The sequence below is a fragment of the Garra rufa genome, chromosome 8, assembly GCF_049309525.1.
Source record: "Garra rufa chromosome 8, GarRuf1.0, whole genome shotgun sequence".
Lineage (NCBI taxonomy): Eukaryota > Metazoa > Chordata > Actinopteri > Cypriniformes > Cyprinidae > Garra > Garra rufa.
Genome location: NC_133368.1, coordinates 17,642,450 through 17,660,555, shown reverse-complemented (window position 1 = coordinate 17,660,555; position 18,106 = coordinate 17,642,450). Strand labels below are relative to the sequence as shown.

The following is an 18,106-nucleotide window of genomic DNA, read 5'->3' as shown; positions in this document are numbered from 1 at the left end:
GTGTTATTTGAAATTACATTAAAAGTTGATCAATTTTAAATGTACCAAACTGCAAATTGTATAAATGCAATTTAAATACATGACGAACTTAAGTTAAAAGTGCACTTTGTAATATGTAAAGTTATTTAAATAATCATTTGTCATTCTTTAAAGAAATTGCATAAATACAATATAAATACAAGACAAACATAAGTACAAACTTAAGTAAAAATTAGACTTTTTAAGTTAAATATTTTAATAATTATCATTCTTTAAAGAAATTGTATAAATACAATTTAAATACATGAAAAACTTAAGTAGAAACGTAAGTCAAAAGTGCACTTGTAATATTAAAAAAATAAAGGTTATTGTAATTGTGTCATTCTTTAAAGAAATTGTATAAATATAATTTAAATACATGAAAAACTTAAGTATAAACTTGAGTAAAAAGTGCACTTTGTAATATGTAAAATTAAAAGTTATTGTAATAATCATTTGTCATTCTTTAAAGAAATAAATCTAATTTAAATACATGACTAACTTAAGTAGAAACTTAAGTAAAAAGTGAACTTTGTAATATGTAAAATTAGAAGTTATTTTAATAATCATTTGTCGTTCTTTAAAGAAATTGTACAAATATAATTTAAATGCATGAAAAACATAAATACAAAAATTGCACTTTTTAATATGTAAAATTAGAAGTTATTTTAATAATAATTTGTCATTCTTTAAAGAAATTGTATAAATACAATTTAAATATGACAAACTTAAGTAGAAACGTGAGTAAAAATGGCACTTTGTAATATGTAAAATTAAAAGTTATTGTAATAATCATTTGTCATTCTTTAAAGAAATGGTATAAATCTAATTTAAATACATGACTAACTTAAGTAGAAACGTAAGTAAGAAGTATACTTTGTAATATGTAAAATTAGAAGTTATTTTAATAATCATTTGTCGTTCTTTAAAGAAGTACACTTATTTTGATGTATTGACTAACACACTAATTATGAATAAAGCGTTTGATATTAATTTGAAATGCAATGTGTTATTTGATATTACATTTGAAGTTAATATATTTTAAATGTACCAAACTGCAACTTCATTATTGAAATTGTATAAATACAATTTAAATACATGACAAACTTAGGTACAAACTTAAATAAAAAGTGCACCTTGTAATATGTTAAATTAAAAGTTAATATATTCTAAATGTACCAAACTTCATCATTAAAAATGTATAAATTAAAATATATTTAAATCCATGACTTACAAGTTTTAATTGAAATGACATTAAAGTATATTTTAGTTAACCATAAAGGCTTGGGAGTACATTTAACACTTTAAAGTAGACTTTAAGTATATTTCAAAGACAATAAAAGTGATTATGAAATTACATATAAAGGTGTACTTAAATTCTACTTAAGTAGGTCAAAAAAGCACTCTTGTGTAGTTGATATGAATTTTATTTAAATTGTATAATATTTTAATTTAATTACAAATTTAATACATGCAATTAAGTGTGTGAAAACATTAAATCCAGTATATTATTTTCAGAAAGACTAAAATAAATAACATATACTAAAGTGCACTTCTTTTTGTTACAATGGATAAAATGAACTTGTCTTTTAAACAAAGATTTTTGATTAAAGCGTGTACTATTTTATATGCAAAGAGGGTGAGATGCATGTTTTAGATGTTGTAACTGTTTACCATTAAGTTTTTCATCATTTTAATCTAATTAAGCTTCTTGGAGTTCACATCCTGTGGCAAGACGAATAAAAACATATACAAATATTCGATAAAGTCACTCAAATGATATGAGCTTATGAAAAAGTCTAAGTTTAATAATTTTAAAATGGCTTTAGACAAAATACAGCATGTGACACTACAGAAACCAAAAGACACTTCTGGGCAGTGTCAATGTCAGTGTGCAGTGTACGTGGACTATTTTTAAGTATTTATTTCTTATTCTGATACATCATTTTAATACCTTGCATGTCTTTTTATATCTTTGCCTTGTGGTTTAATATGATATTGACTGTAGAGTCGCAGTTGTTTACTCTGTCTTGTGTCATGGGTAGATGAGGGTTGTTTGCAGACACATACGCGCGTGTTTTGATGACAGGGTGAAGTACCTCTCTGCTCCTCTCTAATGTGGACTAAAGTGCTCTTTCTCTCTCTCGCTCTCTCTCTCTCCATACTGATTAACTCAGGAAGCTGCCCTGCAGAAAGAGACGGGGCTAAAAACGCAACCTCTGTTGTGATGTCTTCACATCAGCCACAGTCATTATTCCGGAGTTGTTTGGAGTCTGTGGTTGATGGTGTTATGGTTTTGGTTTCTATGGGTTTTCAGCTTTAACCTGAAGGGAGGCAATTGAATTGCTTATTGTATTGCTCTTTTTTTTTTTTTTAAGTATATAGTCAATTATAACTCCTAACAGTTGCAACTCTGCATAGGAACAGGTTTTCTGCAAGTTCTGTCTTGTTTCCTTTAAAAATAATTTGTTGTTTTTTTCCACTCCAAACTGCAATTCTCGCCAAAAAAACCTCAAAGGTAGTGAATTTTTCAGTCCTGTTCTAGTCTTGCTTGGGTGTCACATGCTGTTTTTTCAAATAAATGACAATAGTTAATGTCTTAATAATTTAAGATAAATCTGAAACTAAATGAATGTAGTGTATGTAGTGAGCATAGAGTTGAAAGACTGTCTAGAGTCTAAGCTAGATAGACTGTCATTATTAGACTGATTTCAGTAAAAAGACATTTGAATAATGACTCTTATTTGCTGTATTGTGGTTTTGTCCATTGATTGCTCAAATTACACATTCATTGTGTTGTTACCGGTGTTGTCATAGTAATGCATATTCCTGGGTCTGAGATCGTGAACGGCTTCGAGTGAAACATCCGGGTTGTCATTTAATAATTATAGTAATTACGGCATGGCGTGAATGCATCAATGCAATGTGTTTATTACAGGTTCAGTCCTATGGGGTAATCTGAGATTCTCATTAATGTGTGATAGTTTATGCCTCATTTCTTGTGCACATTTAAGTTTTTTTACTAAAAATCGAATGGGTGTGAGAGTCTGAAGGATCCCACTTTAAAAAAGTCCTGGGACATGCAAATAGTTATCAAGTCAAATAGTTGACTAGACTGAACCAGTGTTTGCTTTATGTAAATGACCCTCCATATGCATGCAGCTGCAGTGATGGTCTGATGGTCGGCTGGAAACGGTGTTTCTCACGTCCTGTGTCCTGTACCATATCTGAATTGCCAGATTCACGCTTCTTGCATTGTCAACCAAAGCCGTGTGACACAGATTCAAAATGCAGATGACTAGTTGATGGGATGTAATCACAGTGTATACTATTCAATGTTTAGAAATGTGCCCAGTGTGCACGGGCCGGATGTTTTGAATGCTTTACAGTATTACAAAAGACAAAAAAATTTAAAGAAAGCAAAAATCAAGCAGGACTTGTCCCAAACAAGAAACGTGCAGTAGTCAACACACCTCATGGAGTTTAAAGTGAGGTGAAAATTAGTTTGTTGGGCACTGTGTCACTTGTAGTATTTCAGCTGTGTGACACAATAAGTGCATCACTGTGATTTTAGTGATTCTATTGTAGTTTTTTGTTAATATTCAGATTTTTTTTTTTCACTTTAAAGTTTAGTCATTTCTGTGATTTCATCATTTGTATTATTATTTTTTTAACACTATGTGCTGTTTATTTATTTATTAGTTTTAGTAATTTTACAGGTTTCCTACAAGGTGCTTAAAGTGCTTGAGGAACTTGAATTTACCTTTTAGAAATTTAAGGCCTGGAAAACTCTTGAAAATGGCAACATTCCTGAAGAGGTACTTGGAAAGTGTTTGAATTATTAAAACGCAATGCAAGTCTTTTTTTCAATAAGCACATATCTTTTCACGCAAAATTACTGCAATTCAAAAAAACATACTTTTTTTGCTTATTTTAGTTAATGTCATTAAAACTAGCGAGCTAAGCCAGTAGTAGTACTGACAGTGTCATGTAAACATGGCTGAAGACACGAAAAGGTGAACAGATGAACCAAATCAATTGAGTGAGTCATTTATGCTCTAGTTGATTCAAACTTGTGACTTTGTTCATTCATTTCAAGCGATTCACTAGCAAATACCAGGTTAAATGAAAAGGCCCATTCATTTTAGAATTACGGCATCACTTTTAATCATTTAAAAAAAAAAAAAAATTGTAGTTATGGTTGAAGCTGAGCTTTTCTAAACTCTGAATCAGTTAATTAATTCACAAAATGATTCACTGTTGAAGCACTCCAATCGAAGCACAGTATACAAATCATTTGATTTAAATCTGAACTTCGGAGTGGGTTTGTGAATCATTTGCTTCAGATCAGAACTTCGAAAGTGCAGATCGCGAGTCATTTGATTTAGATCGGAACTTTGGAGCAGGTTTGTAAATCTTCTGCTTCAGATCGGAACTTCCGACCACAGATCGCGAATCATTTGATTTAGAAATGGACTTCGGAGCGGGTTCATGAATCTTTTGCTTCAGATCGTAACTTTGGAGCGCAGATCGCAAATTACTTCATTTAGATCAGGATTTCGGAGTGAGTTCGCGAGTCATTTGATTTAGATTGGGATTTTGGAGCAGGTTCGTAAATATTTTGCTTCGGAACGAAACTTTGGAGCACGGCTCAAAAATAATTTGATTTAGAACAGGATTTCAGAGCCGGTTCGTGAGTCATGGACTTCAGAGCACAGATCGCGATTCATTTGCTTCGGAATTGAACTTCGGAGCGGGTTCATGACTCTTTTGCTTCAGATCGGAACTTTGGATTGTAGATCGCGAATTATTTGATTTAGATCGGGACATCGGGGAGGGTTCGCGAGTCATTTGATTTAGGTTGGGATTAGTGGTTTAGACTGGGTTTGTAGATATTTTCCTTCGGAACGAAACTTTGGAGCACAGCTCATGAATCATTTGATTTAGAACGGGATTTAAGAGCCGGTTCGCAAGTCATTAGATTTAGATCGGAACTACAGAGTGGGTTTGTGAGTAATCTGATTTAGATCGAAACTTCAGAGTGGGTTCATGAATCTTTTACTTCAGATTGGAACTTTGGTGCGTGGATCGTGAATCACTTGATTTAGATCGGGATTTCAGAGCAGGTTTGCCAGTCATCGCCAGTCATTGACATCGGAACTTTGGAGTGGATTTGAGAATGTTTTGCTTAGGAGCACAGATTACAAATTGTTTGATTTAGATCGGGATTTCAGAGCGGGTTTGTGAATATTTGCTTCGGGAAAAAACTTTGGAGCACGGCTCACAAATCATTTGATTTAGAACAGGATTTCAGAGCAGGTTCATGAGTCATTTGATTTAGATTAGAACTTTAGTTTTTGAATCTTTTGCTTCAGATCAGAACTTCGGAGCACAGATTGCAAACTATTTGATTAAGATCGCGATTTCAGAGCGGGTTCGCCAGTCTTTAACATCGGAACTTTGGAGCAGATTTGTGAATCATTTGCTTCAGATCGGTACTTCAGAGCATGGATTGCGAATCATTTGATTTAGATCGGAATTTCGAGTATCATTTTATTAGTATATCTTATAAAGATAATTATCTGTTTATCTTTTTTGGGGGGATTTGAAAGATAAGACATTGTTTGAAAATGAAAGAAGTAGTGTTTGAAAAGTAATTTGACATCACATCTGTACGAACCCTGATTTTACTACTCAAAGGTAAACTAAATGAAAATAGGAAATGTTGTCTTAGCAACTAGTTGAATATATTTAATTGGTAAAGTTTTTAGGGACCAATTCTCACTAATAACTAGTTGCTTATTGGCTTGCATATTTCTAGCATATTGGCTTTTATTATTTTTATATAGATTTTATTTTTTATTACTTATCAAACACATATTAATGCCTTATGCATGACCATATTCTAAAACCCCTTAACCCTATCCTACACCTAAACTTAACAACTACCTTACTAACTACTAGTAAGCAGCAAATTAAGAGTTAATTGAGGTAAAAGTGAGGTAAAAAGCTCATCCCTTGTGTTATACTATTATGCAAAATGATCTGTTATTGTGCAGCCTGGTCTGTCAGCCATGATTCCTGCAGTCTTTCAAGAGCAAATTAGTTCAAATCCTCTTTTCATCAGAAGAGCTTTCGTGGCTCTTTGAAGACGGCTCTAAGAGAGAGACAATGTGGGAACATGGGAATTATTTCCTTGTTTTTCTTCATCCTGGGCACTTGGGACATTTACAGTTAATAATGTTTGTAATGTTCAGTCATTATGAGGTGAGAGGTGTTGTCACGTTAAAGCATGTGAAACTCCTCACCTATGAATGGAATGCCGTCCGTCTGGACTGCCTGTGTGTTTCAGAACCGGCTCAGTTTAGAGGAAGAATCTGAAAAAAAAAAAAATGCTTTAAAACATGCCTGGGTTTCTATTGACAGCAAGGAATGTCGGTGCAAAGACTCAACAGCAGATAAAAAAAGACACATCTGCCTGTTTGCGTTAGTGAAGACTAAACCATTCTCTCAGTCACACCTCTGTGTTTCAGGAAGTTGTGTGGGAGACGCCACAAGGAATTTATGAATGGATAGTGCATACTTCTCACATATGAGGGCCTTAAATCTAAAGTGAAACCTATAAGCTGAAGTGAAGTGTGTCAAACAAAATTACTTACTAAAGTACTAAGTAAATTAAGTTTCATCCATTTGCTAGAAAATACAATCCCTGACATGTAATAGTTGGTCTCCTGTTTGTGCTACGCAAAGAAACCCCACAGTTGCTGGTAAATGTGTGTTTCATATCATATCATTCTGTTAATATATAGTGCATTTTGTATGGAGGAAGTGCTGGAAAGCAAAGTTGGAACCACAATCAGCATCCAGCAGAGCTACTAGTTTTATAGCAGTTGTTGAGAGTAAATCCTGGTGCATTATCTTGTCCAGAGCATATGCTTCTAAATGATAGCTTCTTGTTTTACATTCTTATTGTTCATCGCAAATTATTAACCATGACTTCATCACTTTTTTGTAACACAACATCAGTGTTTTTGTAAGAAGTATGAGGAGTATGAGGTGGGAGTATCAGTCACTCTTTCACAACAGCGACGGGAACTCTGACTCATGTGAATTGTGTTTAATGAGGCCACTGTGTCTTATTTTTAATTTTAACACAAAACATTTGGCCATTCAGGAAAAATAGTACCAAAACAGGTTAAAACATTCATTATCCACCTTATTCTTTAACATGGAAGTAAGTCTATGTGCGAGACTCCGGTTCATTAGCGCTATAGGGAAATAACCAGAAAAATAACAACGTGCGGTAAATGGTAAAACTGTTTGCCCTACAAAGCAGTGTGCTCATAAATACAATAATATTGGAAAGACACAACAACTTGCAATATCTAGCGAATGAGCTGCTTTGTACAGCTAAAAACAGCTGGACACAGATGAGACCAGAATCTTGACTCATAAAATTTACAAATGTCTGCGCCGCTTTTACAGGAAAAATAGGGTGGATAAAGAAAATAGTGCAGGTTCTCACAACGTATTGATGCTTGGTCAGGACACCTTGTCGTCACTTTTTTTTTAATGCACAGGGTACCCCTTTAACAACATTTTTACTCCATTGCATTGCTTTCAGTTGTTTGCCTTAATTTACTGATTTGCATACATTTGTAAAAGTATAAATCATCATCACTGGAGCATGTAACAGGCAAATAAAAGTACAGTGACAGTCACAGGTATTTATTACAAAAACTGACTATAAAAAAGCAGTATAAAAGTATTACATTTACATTTACATTTATTCATTTAGCAGACGCTTTTATCCAAAGCGACTTACAATTGGGGAATACAACAAGTGATTCATCCTAAGGAGGCAGATCGACATAGGAAGTGCTCAAAAATACCATATATCAGGCGTTGTTAGATGAGTACGGGCTAGAAAGGGAAGATCAGGAAAGAGAAGGAAGGAGAAGAATTTTTTTTTTTTTTTTTTTTTTTTATTGAGTCAAATAGTGTCGAAAAAGATGGGTTTTCAGCAGTCGCTTGAAGACAGTTATGGAGTCTGCGTTCCGGATGGGGGTGGGAAGATCATTCCACCAGGCAGGGACGTTGAAGGAGAATGTTTTGGAAAGTGATTTCATGCCTCTCTGTGGTGGTACAATAAGGCGTCTTTCACTAGAGGATCTCAGACTTCTGGAGGGAGTGTAGATGCGTAGTAGTGAATGGAGGTAGGCAGGTGAAGAGCCGGTGGCTGTCCTATAGGCCAGCATCAGTGTCTTGAATTTGATGCGAGCCGTAACCGGTAGCCAGTGCAGGGATATAAAGAGAGGTGTGACATGGGCCTTCTTGGGCTCATTGAAGACCAGCCGTGCTGCTGCATTCTGAATCATTTGTAGAGGCCTGATTGTACATGCTGGAAGACCAGCTAAAAGAGCATTGCAGTAGTCCAGCCTGGAGATGACCAGGGCCTGGACGAGGAGTTGTGCAGCATGCTCTGTTAGGAAGGGCCTGATCTTTCTGATGTTGTGCAATGCAAACCTGCAGGATTGAGCAGTTTTAGCTATGTGGTCTTTAAAAGTCAATTGGTCATCAAAGATTACACCAAGATTTCTGGCTGAAGTCGATGGGGTAATTGTTGATGAACCTAACTGGATGGAGAAGTCATGCTGTAAAGTTGGAGTGGCGGGAAAGACAAGGAGCTCAGTCTTAGCTAGATTGAGCTGAAGATGGTGTTCCTTCATCCATGCAGAGATATCCGCCAGACAGCCAGAGATGCTTGCAGCTACTGATGGATCATCTGGTTTGAAAGAAAGATAGAGCTGTGTGTCATCAGCATAGCAATGGTAGGAGAAGCCATGTGCCTGTATGATGGGGCCCAGAGATGTGGTATATGTGGAGAAGAGGAGGGGTCCAAGAACTGATCCCTGAGGAACCCCAGTGACCAGTTGATGAGTTTTGGAAACTCATCAAATATTACAAACAAGTCATGTTGAATTCCAAGTCTTCTGAAGCCATGCGATATCTTTATGCGAAGAACAGAGTAAATCAAAAGCTTTTAATCGCTGAAATAATCCTGCTCTCTCGAAGCACTCACATCTGATTCAAAAACATTCTCCTGAACATTAGCATGACACAATCGGTCATAGAACACACAAGAGCCAATGGCATTTCAAAACTACGGCTGACATAAGGCTTCTTCTGGTGGCAATTTTTGAATTTGTGCACAGACTGCACACAGGATGAGATTTACGGCAGATGGATACTGTGATCACGTCTATTCCTCTCACAAATCAATCGTTTTGCCTCAAAAGACTTGGAATATTAATATTTTTGGAATAAATTATGACTGTAGTTATATCTGCTTGTTATATCCTGTGTTTAATTAACAGATGGTAGGTTTAGGGACAGGGGTTGGGTTACGTGCTCATAAATGTGTAAATTAAATAGTTGTGACTGTTTACATTGAAAAAACACACCCCAACATATATGCAATAATGGCAATATTATTACCCAAAATATAATTTAATCATGACGATAAAATTCCCAATGCCTTTAGCATCTGCATTTGATGACAAGGGTTTCTTATTTAAAACAATGGAGGACACTGCAAGTCAAAAATTACACTTGAGGGGTACCCTGTGTGTCAAAAAGTGACGCCAAGGTCCTGACTATGTGTCAGTATGTGACGAGTTGGAGGTAATAATGTGTTGGTTTTCATGTGGTCACTCAGTGTCGAATGGTAGCAAAACTAAAGGTTACACTTGCGGTTCCTCTGATAAAACACCTGTGTGACCTTAAGGACAAGTCAGTTCAAAGATCCACTACAAATCACTAAAACACTAGCTGATTAAAGTTATTGCAAAAATGATGGAAAAAGTAGTGTTTTTAATGTTTAAAGGAACACTCCACTATTTTTGGAAATAGGCTCATTCTCCAACTCCCCCCGAGTTAATAAGTTGAGTTTTACCGTTTTGAAATCCATTCAGCCGTTCTCCTGTTCTGGCGATATCACTTTTAGCATAGCTTAGCATAGATCATTGAATCCTATTAGACCAATAGCAACACGTTCAAAAATGACCAACGAGTTTCCATATTTGTCCTATTTAAAACTTGACTCTTCTGTAGTTATATCGTGTACTAAGAATGGTGGAAATGTAAAGCTGTGATTTATAGGCTGATAAGATTAGGAACTACACTCCCATTCCGGTGTAATAGTCAAGGAAGTTTGCTGCCGTAATAAGGCTGAAACAGGAGCAGTAATACCACGCAGCACATGTGCAAATGCTAAACTAGCTGGGAACTCATTTCTGATAATACTCCGCCTGCTTCGGCCATATTACGGCAGCAAACTTTCTTGACTATTACGCCGGAATGGAAGTGTAGTTCCTAATCTTATCATCCTAGAAACTCGCAGCTTTGCATTTCCACCGGTCTTAGTACATGATATAACTACAGAAGAGTCAAGTTTTAAATACAACAAATATGGAAACTCGTTGGTCATTTTTGAACGCGATGCTATTGGTCTAATAGGATTCAATTATCTATGCTAAGCTATGCTAAAAGTGATATCGCCAGAACAGGAGAACGGCTGAATGGATTTCAAAACGGTAAAAATCAACTTATTAACTCGGGGGGAGTTGGAGAATGAGCCTATTTCCAAAAAAAGTGGAGTGTTCCTTTTAAATACTATTGAGTTCGTTTTTCTCACTTTTTTGCCTTTCAGAATAGTTGCCATGCCTCAAAAACTCCTCAAAAGAAGTCATGTGTGGTATTTTTACTGCACAGATTCACTGGATTGAGTTTCAATAGGCTAGTGAAGTAACTGTGAGTAGCAGAACAGAACATGAAGGAAGTGATGTCACAATTGGTGATTTATAAATGTAGAGTCAGTTAGAATGGCCTGTCACTAGCATTGCATCAATTGTTTTTTTGTTTTTTTTGCTTAAACACCATAGTTACTACTGTAAAAGTCAGCTTGTTAAAGAAAGCGTGGAATAGAAAACAGTGCAAAAAGGACTTTGCTTGACAGCGTCAGTAAGTTACTGTGAAATATCCTTCAAATGCCACATCTTCAAATGGTGAACAAAGTTAATCAAATTTACTGGCCATGAATCTGTATTTTCTACTTTATCATTGTTTTTTTTTTTTAATATACAGTTGAGGTCAAAAGTTTACATACACCTTGCAGAATCTGCAAAATGTTAATTATTTTTACCAAAATAAGAGGGATCATGCAAAATGCATGTTATTTTTTTATTTAGTAATGACCTGAATAAGATATTTCACATAAAATATGTTTACTGTACATATAGTTCACAAGAGGAAATAAGTTAAATTTATAAAAATTACCCTGTTCAAAAGTTCAAGATCCTATAGGTCCCACCTGTTTTTTGGTTTTTGAACCCTTTCCAACAATTATTGTATGATTTTGAGATCCATCCTTTCATACTGAGGACAACTCATATGTGACTATTACAAAAGGTTGAAACACTCATTAAGAGCTGAGGGGTGAAAACTTTTGAACAGAATGAAGATGTGTACATTTAAAAAAAAAAAAAGAATCTCATAAAATGCTGCAAAAAATGCTTTTCTTACTTAGATTTTTTTGTCGTGTTTCCAGCCAAAATATCTAAAAATTCTTAAATCAAGAAGGATTTTCTAGACGAGTAAAAATTGTCTTGTTTTCAGGAAAGAAAAAAACAAGTCAAAATTAAGTGTGTTTTTGCTTGAAACAAGCTAAATAATCTGCCAGTGGGGTAAAAAAAAAAATCTTGTTTTCTGTTTGAAATAAGATTTTTTTTTTTTCTTACCCCATTGGCAGATTATTTTGCTTGTTCTAAGCAAAAAATCCCTTAATTTTGGCTTGTTTTCTCTGAAAGCCATAAAATAATTTTTACTCATCTAGAAAATCTATCTTGATTTAAGAATTTTCAAATATTTTTGCCTGGAAACAAAACAAAAAATCTAAGTAAGAAAAGCATTTTTTGCAGTGTAACAGCAGTATTAAGAATGAAGTGTATGTTAACTTAAAACCGGGTCATTTTTATAAATTCAACTATTATTTTCTCTTGTTGACTATATGTAGACATGTTTTATGAAATATCTTATTCAAGTCAGTACTAAATAAAAAAAAAATAACATTTTGTATGATCCCTCCTATTTTGGTTAAAATAATTAACATTTTGCACATTCTGCAAGATGGATGTAAACGTTTGACCTCAACTGTATACTGTAATCTAAATTTGTATATTAGTAGTATTAATTTTTTCACATCATTGTATAGCTGTTTGAGTCATTCTTGTCTCTGAATGAAACTGCATTTCTTAATATGGTTTTGTTCCTCATATTTTAGTGTCAGTGTCTTAATGTATGAAATATTTCACATATTTGTCTAAATTAAGTTGAAGATGAAAAAATGTAATTAAAGAGCATTTATATTTGTTCGGTTTGAATCTGTGACTACCTAATAAAGTTACTAGGCAACTGAAAAGTAACACACTGCAAAAAATGCTTTTCTTACTTAGATTTTTTTGTCCTGTTTCCAGCCAAAATATCTACAAATTCTTAAATCAAGAAGGATTTTCTAGAAGTCAAGTCAAAATGAAGTGCATTTTTGCTTGAAACAAGCAATGGGGTAAGAAAAATAATTTCGTTTTCTGTGTGAAAAAAGATATTTTTGCTTACCCCATTTCTTGGATTATTTTGCTTGTTCTACGCAGAAAATCACTGAATTTTGGCTTGTTTTTTTTTCTGAAAACAAGAAAATAATTTTTACTCGTCTAGAAAATCCATCTTGATTTAAGAATTTTCAGATATTTTGGCTGGAAACAAGACAAAAAAATCTAAGTAAGAAAAACATTTCTTACAACACATTATAATATACTTAACAAAGTCAAATTTTATTCAGAACTTTTGCATGTTTATGCATTAAGTTCCGTTGATCAGTTCTCCAACTTTTCTTGTGGGAGTTTTTCAAGAGCAGGACTCTGATATGTGTCAATGGGAGTTCCTGTGAGTTAGTTTTGCTTTGTAGTAAAAGTAGTCATATGATCCAGATGCTGCTTTCTGTGGAAATGTGATGTGACCACTTATAAGAACAAAGAACTCTCTCTGTCTGTCTCTCGGTTACTGAGGCAGCAGCAGGAGAAGAGAGAGAGAGAGAGAGAGAGAGAGAGAGTGTGTGTGTGTGTGTGTGTGTGTGTGTGTGTGTGTGTGTGTGTGTGTGTGTAAAGGGCAGTGCTTAATGACTGCTCTCATTAAAGCCTCTCTTTGCTCCACACAGAATCACACACTCACAAGACTGCATGTTTGTCGTCAGTCAGTCTGTGTATTACGCAGGTTCGCTCTTCAAGAAGCACTACAGCACTTGATGGGATGCACTCCATCAAACAGCAGATGGACACACTCCTGTGTTCTCATAAATGGCTCACATGTGTTGCATCGAGCCTGGTGCGACAAACACAGAACAGTGTGTACAGCATGTGTGAAGAGCAGCGTTTGTTGTGTTTCAGGACTCCGACAGCCCGATGCTCAGTTGAGAGGGCTGTGATTTCTGCAGAATCAGTGTGGTGTAGTGGAGATTCACTTATGTTTCCGTCACAAGCTTTATGATCAACTCTCACAAGGTCACTTCCTCTAATGAGTCAGCCATTAAAGGCCGTACTCAACACACAGATGTCATCAACACAATGGACGTTTGAAGAACGCAGAAGAAGTTCTTCTTCTGCTGCTGATGATACTTGATGATCTTATCATGAATTATGAATAGATATACAATACAAAACATTTTTTTAGTGATGCTTCAAAAAGATATAATGCCAATTTGTTTGGAATTTCGATATATTGAATATTATTACAGTATTGTGCATGATTAGAATAAGAATGCGCTGACATTGAAAATTTGGCTGATAACCATTAGTAATTTTATTTACATTTACATTTAGACATTTAGCAGATGCTTTTATCCAAAGCGACTTACAAAAGAGGACAATGGAAGCAATCAAAATCAACAAAAGAGCAATAACATACAAATGCTATGACAAGTCTCATTTAGCCTAACGCAGTACATGTATCAATGTTTTTTTTTAATTATATAATAAATAGATAGAATTAATGATAGATAGATAAATAGATAGAATTAAAAAAAAGAAAAGCAAGCTAGTGTTAGAGGCCTAAAAATAGATAGATATAATACAACAAAAACAGAGAAGCTAATGTTAGATTTAAAAAAAAAAAAAAAGAAAGAAAACAAACAGTAAGTAAATCAATAGAGTATAGTGTAAGTCTAAAAGGTCAAGTTTTTTAATATATTTTTTTTAGAATAGAATTAGAATAGAGGGTGCTAAAGTTAGAGGGTCAAATAAAGATGGAAGAGATACGTTTTTAGCCAATTCTTGAAGATGGCTAAGGACTGCTGTTTGGATTGAGTTGGGCTGGTCCTTTCACCAGAAGGCTACATTTAATGTGAAAGTCTGTGAAAGTGATTTTGTGCCTCTTTGGGATGGCACAATAATGTGCCGTTCACTTGCAGAACGCAAGCTTCTAGAGGACACACAAGTAATGCATTTAGGTAAAGGGGTGCAGAGCCAGTGGTGGTTTTGTAGGCAAACATTAATGCCTTGAATTTTAATGCGAGCAGCTGTTGGTAACCAGTGCAAATTAATGAAGAAAGGTGTGACATGCATTCTTTTCGCCTCATTAAAAAAATTAGTCTTGCAGCCGCATTCTGGATTAATTGTAAAGGTTTGATAGAACTGTCTGGAAGACCTGCCAAAAGAGCATTGCAATAGTCCAGCCTGGACAGAACAAGAGATTAAACAATGAGTTGTGAAGCATCTTCCGAAAGAAAGGGTCTGATCTTCCTGATGTTGAATAAAGCAAATCTGCAGGACCGGGCAGTTTTAGCAATGTGGTCTGAGAAAGTTGATCATCAATTACAACTCCAAGGTTTCTGGCTGTTTTTGAAGGAGTTATGGTTGATGTGCCTTACTGGATGGTAAAATTGTGATTAAGCGATGGGTTTGATGGAAACACAAGCAGTTCTGTCTTGGCAAGGTTTAGTAGAAGGCGATGGTCCTTCATCCAACAACAAATGTCTGTTAGACAAGCTGACATCCGAGCAGCTATCGTCGAATAATCAAGATGGAATGAGAGGTACACTCTTAAAAATAAAGGTGCTTTAAAAGGTTCCTCACAGCGATGCCTTAGAAGAATCATTTTTGGTTCCTCAACGAACCATTTAATCAAAGGTTCTTCAAAGAACCATCTCTTCTTACCTTTTTATAATCTGAAGAACCTTCTTTCGCCACAAAGAACCTTTTGTGGAACAGGAAGGTTCTTCAGATGTTAAAGGTTCTTTATGGAACCATTTAGACAAAAAAGATTATTTTATGGCATCGTGAAGCACCTTTATTTTTAAGAGTGTAGAGTAGAGTTGTTATCAGCATAGCAGTGATATGAAAAACCATGTTTCAGAATGACAGAACTTAGTGATGCCATGTAAACCGAGTCTACAATCGTTTTGAAGGAGTACTACAATAGCGGTTATACTGTCAAATTAAAGTTAGATGAAATTTGCTTTTAACAGTGTGGTTTGCGCTTCTTCTGCACCTTAAAAATATTGACTTTAAGTTAGGTTTGTGGTTTGCATTTGTGGAAGGCGATCAATAACTTTGAATGAATGTGTGTATAGTGTTGCATCTGAAGAGAATAGCAGTACTCTTATGCTCTATCGATTTTTTTCAGTTCTTATCTAAAAATGTCATTATTTCCAGTGAATCGTGCTATGTGGTTTCCAGTTATCTGGAGTTGGTCAGTAAAGCTGGGCTGGTGTTAGAATTGAAATATTTGGCATTGCTGATTCTTCCTGTACTACAATACTGTTTGTTATGCCAGAGGTCACACAAATGTTACAACAAAATCAAGATCAGATCGAAAGACTCAGTCAACTGTAGGTATTGCCCTTGAGTCCATCTATTGGTGATATTGCTTGTTGGATTACTTTGATTCCTCACTTTAATTACCTTTTAAACAGATTAACCTGTCCAGGTAATACTCTCTGAGTATATCTCTGCTTTTGAATACCACAAAAAGTAATAGAACCTGGATGATCATTCTCAGTGTTGATGTGTTTGCTGATAAGAAAAGGGGGCCAAGGACTGAACCCTGTGGCACCCCTCTGGAAAGTTTGTGAATTAAACACTCCTGCTTTCCAAAATAATTAAATGATCTACCTGTAAGGTAGGACTCAAACCAGTGGAATGCAGATTCCAAAGGAAACAAAGCTTGAGATGATACACAGGAGGATTTGGTTGTCTTGGGTCAAAACATCTGAAAGCAGTTCTTACCTACCGCAGAGCTTCTACACTCTTAAAAAAATAAAGGTGCTTTAAAGGGTTCTTCATAGCGATGCCATAGAAGAGCCATTTGTGGTTCCACAAAGAACTATTCAGTCAAAGGTTCTTTAAAGAACCATCTCTTTCTTACCTTTTTTATAATCTGAAGAACCTTCTTTTGCACAAAGAACCTTTTGTAAAACAGAAGTTAAAGGTTCTTTATGGAACCATTTAGACAGAAAAGGTTCTTCTATGGCAGGGGTGCCCAACCCTGTTCCTGGAGATCTACCTACCTGCAGACTTTAGTTCCAGCCCTGCTCCAACACAGCTGTCTGTAATTAATAAGTGCTACCTAAGAGATTAATTAGCTGATTCAGGTGTGTTTGATCAGGGTTGGAGCTGAACTTTGTTGGATGGTAGATCTCCAGGAACAGGGCTGGGCACCCCTGTTCTATCGTGAAGCACCTTTATTTTTAAGAGTGTAGACTAAGTCTCCATTGGATGTCCCCTTTTGATGCCTGACTATATGTTGAACAGTTTGTTCTGTGATGGGAAAGAAGAGACTTGTTGAAGTGATTTTCAATGGGAATGGGAGGAAACCAATATTTCAATTGTTTAGGGTTAATTCAAGTAATTAAATCTTTATGACTCAAGTAATAAACATGTTTACTCAAACTTTATAGAACTGCTTTGTTAGACGTTCATTATTGTAAATATATTTTCTGTTTGTTTTCTAAAAATCTGAGGGGTGAGTCTGTGGAATATGGTAATAAACAAAATGCCACAGATGCTGCCCATAGTCTGTAAGATCCTGGAAAAGCATAAACACTATGGCTTTTTGGTGCTTAAAAACTTTGCTCTGTTTGTTTTAGTATTCCAACAATTGTGTCAGCCAGAGGTGTGAGGTTAGGGTGGGACTGCCAGTTTTTCTGGCCATTTGGATGAATGGGTGGAGTATTTTTGTGAATCGTATTTTCCCCAACTACTACTTTCACAATTCCATTTGGTAATATCAGTGGTGCAGAAATTACAACTTTTAAGTTTAATTTTTCTTAAAAAATGTTATTAGGCCTGTTCATCACCTTCATCATGAACTTTACTTTCATTCACCCTTCTCTCTGTTCTTTGTCCTAAAGAAAACTATGCGGTTAGCGGCCCAGAAGGGAAGACAGAGTCTGTGACCACACTGCAGCCGCAGGCATCCCTGAACTCCCTGCAGAGCAGCTCCCCTGGACCCAAGCGCTCTGGGAATACACTGAAGAAATGGTTGACCAGCCCCGTCCGACGCCTCAGTCACGGCAGCAACATCAAGAAGATCCCAAGCAAACAGAAGCAGAAACGTGATGGACGCAAGAGCATAGATCTGGGGCCGCCTGAGCTACAGGATGACACCCTGGAGGAGGTATTGTACATTTTAGATTTCAGACTGCATTGACGAAAAACTTACATCCATCTGATTGATTTAAATGGTAATACTATGGCCCTGAATTATTGCCTTTATTAATTGTGACCCTGGAACACAAAATCTGTCATAAGTTCCAAGTAGGACAATATTCGGACGAGAGACAACTATTTGAACATTTGGAATCTGAAGGTGCAAAAAATCTAAATACTGATAAAATCACCTTTAAAGTAGTCCAAATGAAGTTCTTTGATTGGCAATGCATATTACCAATCAAAAATTAAGTGTTTATATATTTAAGGTAGAAAATTTACCAAATATCTTCATGGAACATGATCTTTACTTAATATCCTAATGAATTTTG

At 35.4% G+C, this 18,106-nt stretch overlaps 1 protein-coding gene across 1 annotated transcript in view; it reads left to right on the top strand.

Annotated features, from left to right (window-relative positions):
* The window catches only part of LOC141340106 (kalirin-like), a 204,343-nt gene extending 186,568 nt beyond the window's left edge, over nucleotides 1-17,775 (top strand). Inside the window, exon 16 of the mRNA XM_073845039.1 lies at nucleotides 17,477-17,775. Coding sequence (XP_073701140.1) covers nucleotides 17,477-17,775 — 299 coding nt within the window. The remainder of the gene's footprint in view (nucleotides 1-17,476) is intronic.
* Nucleotides 17,776-18,106: the final 331 nt, after the last annotated feature.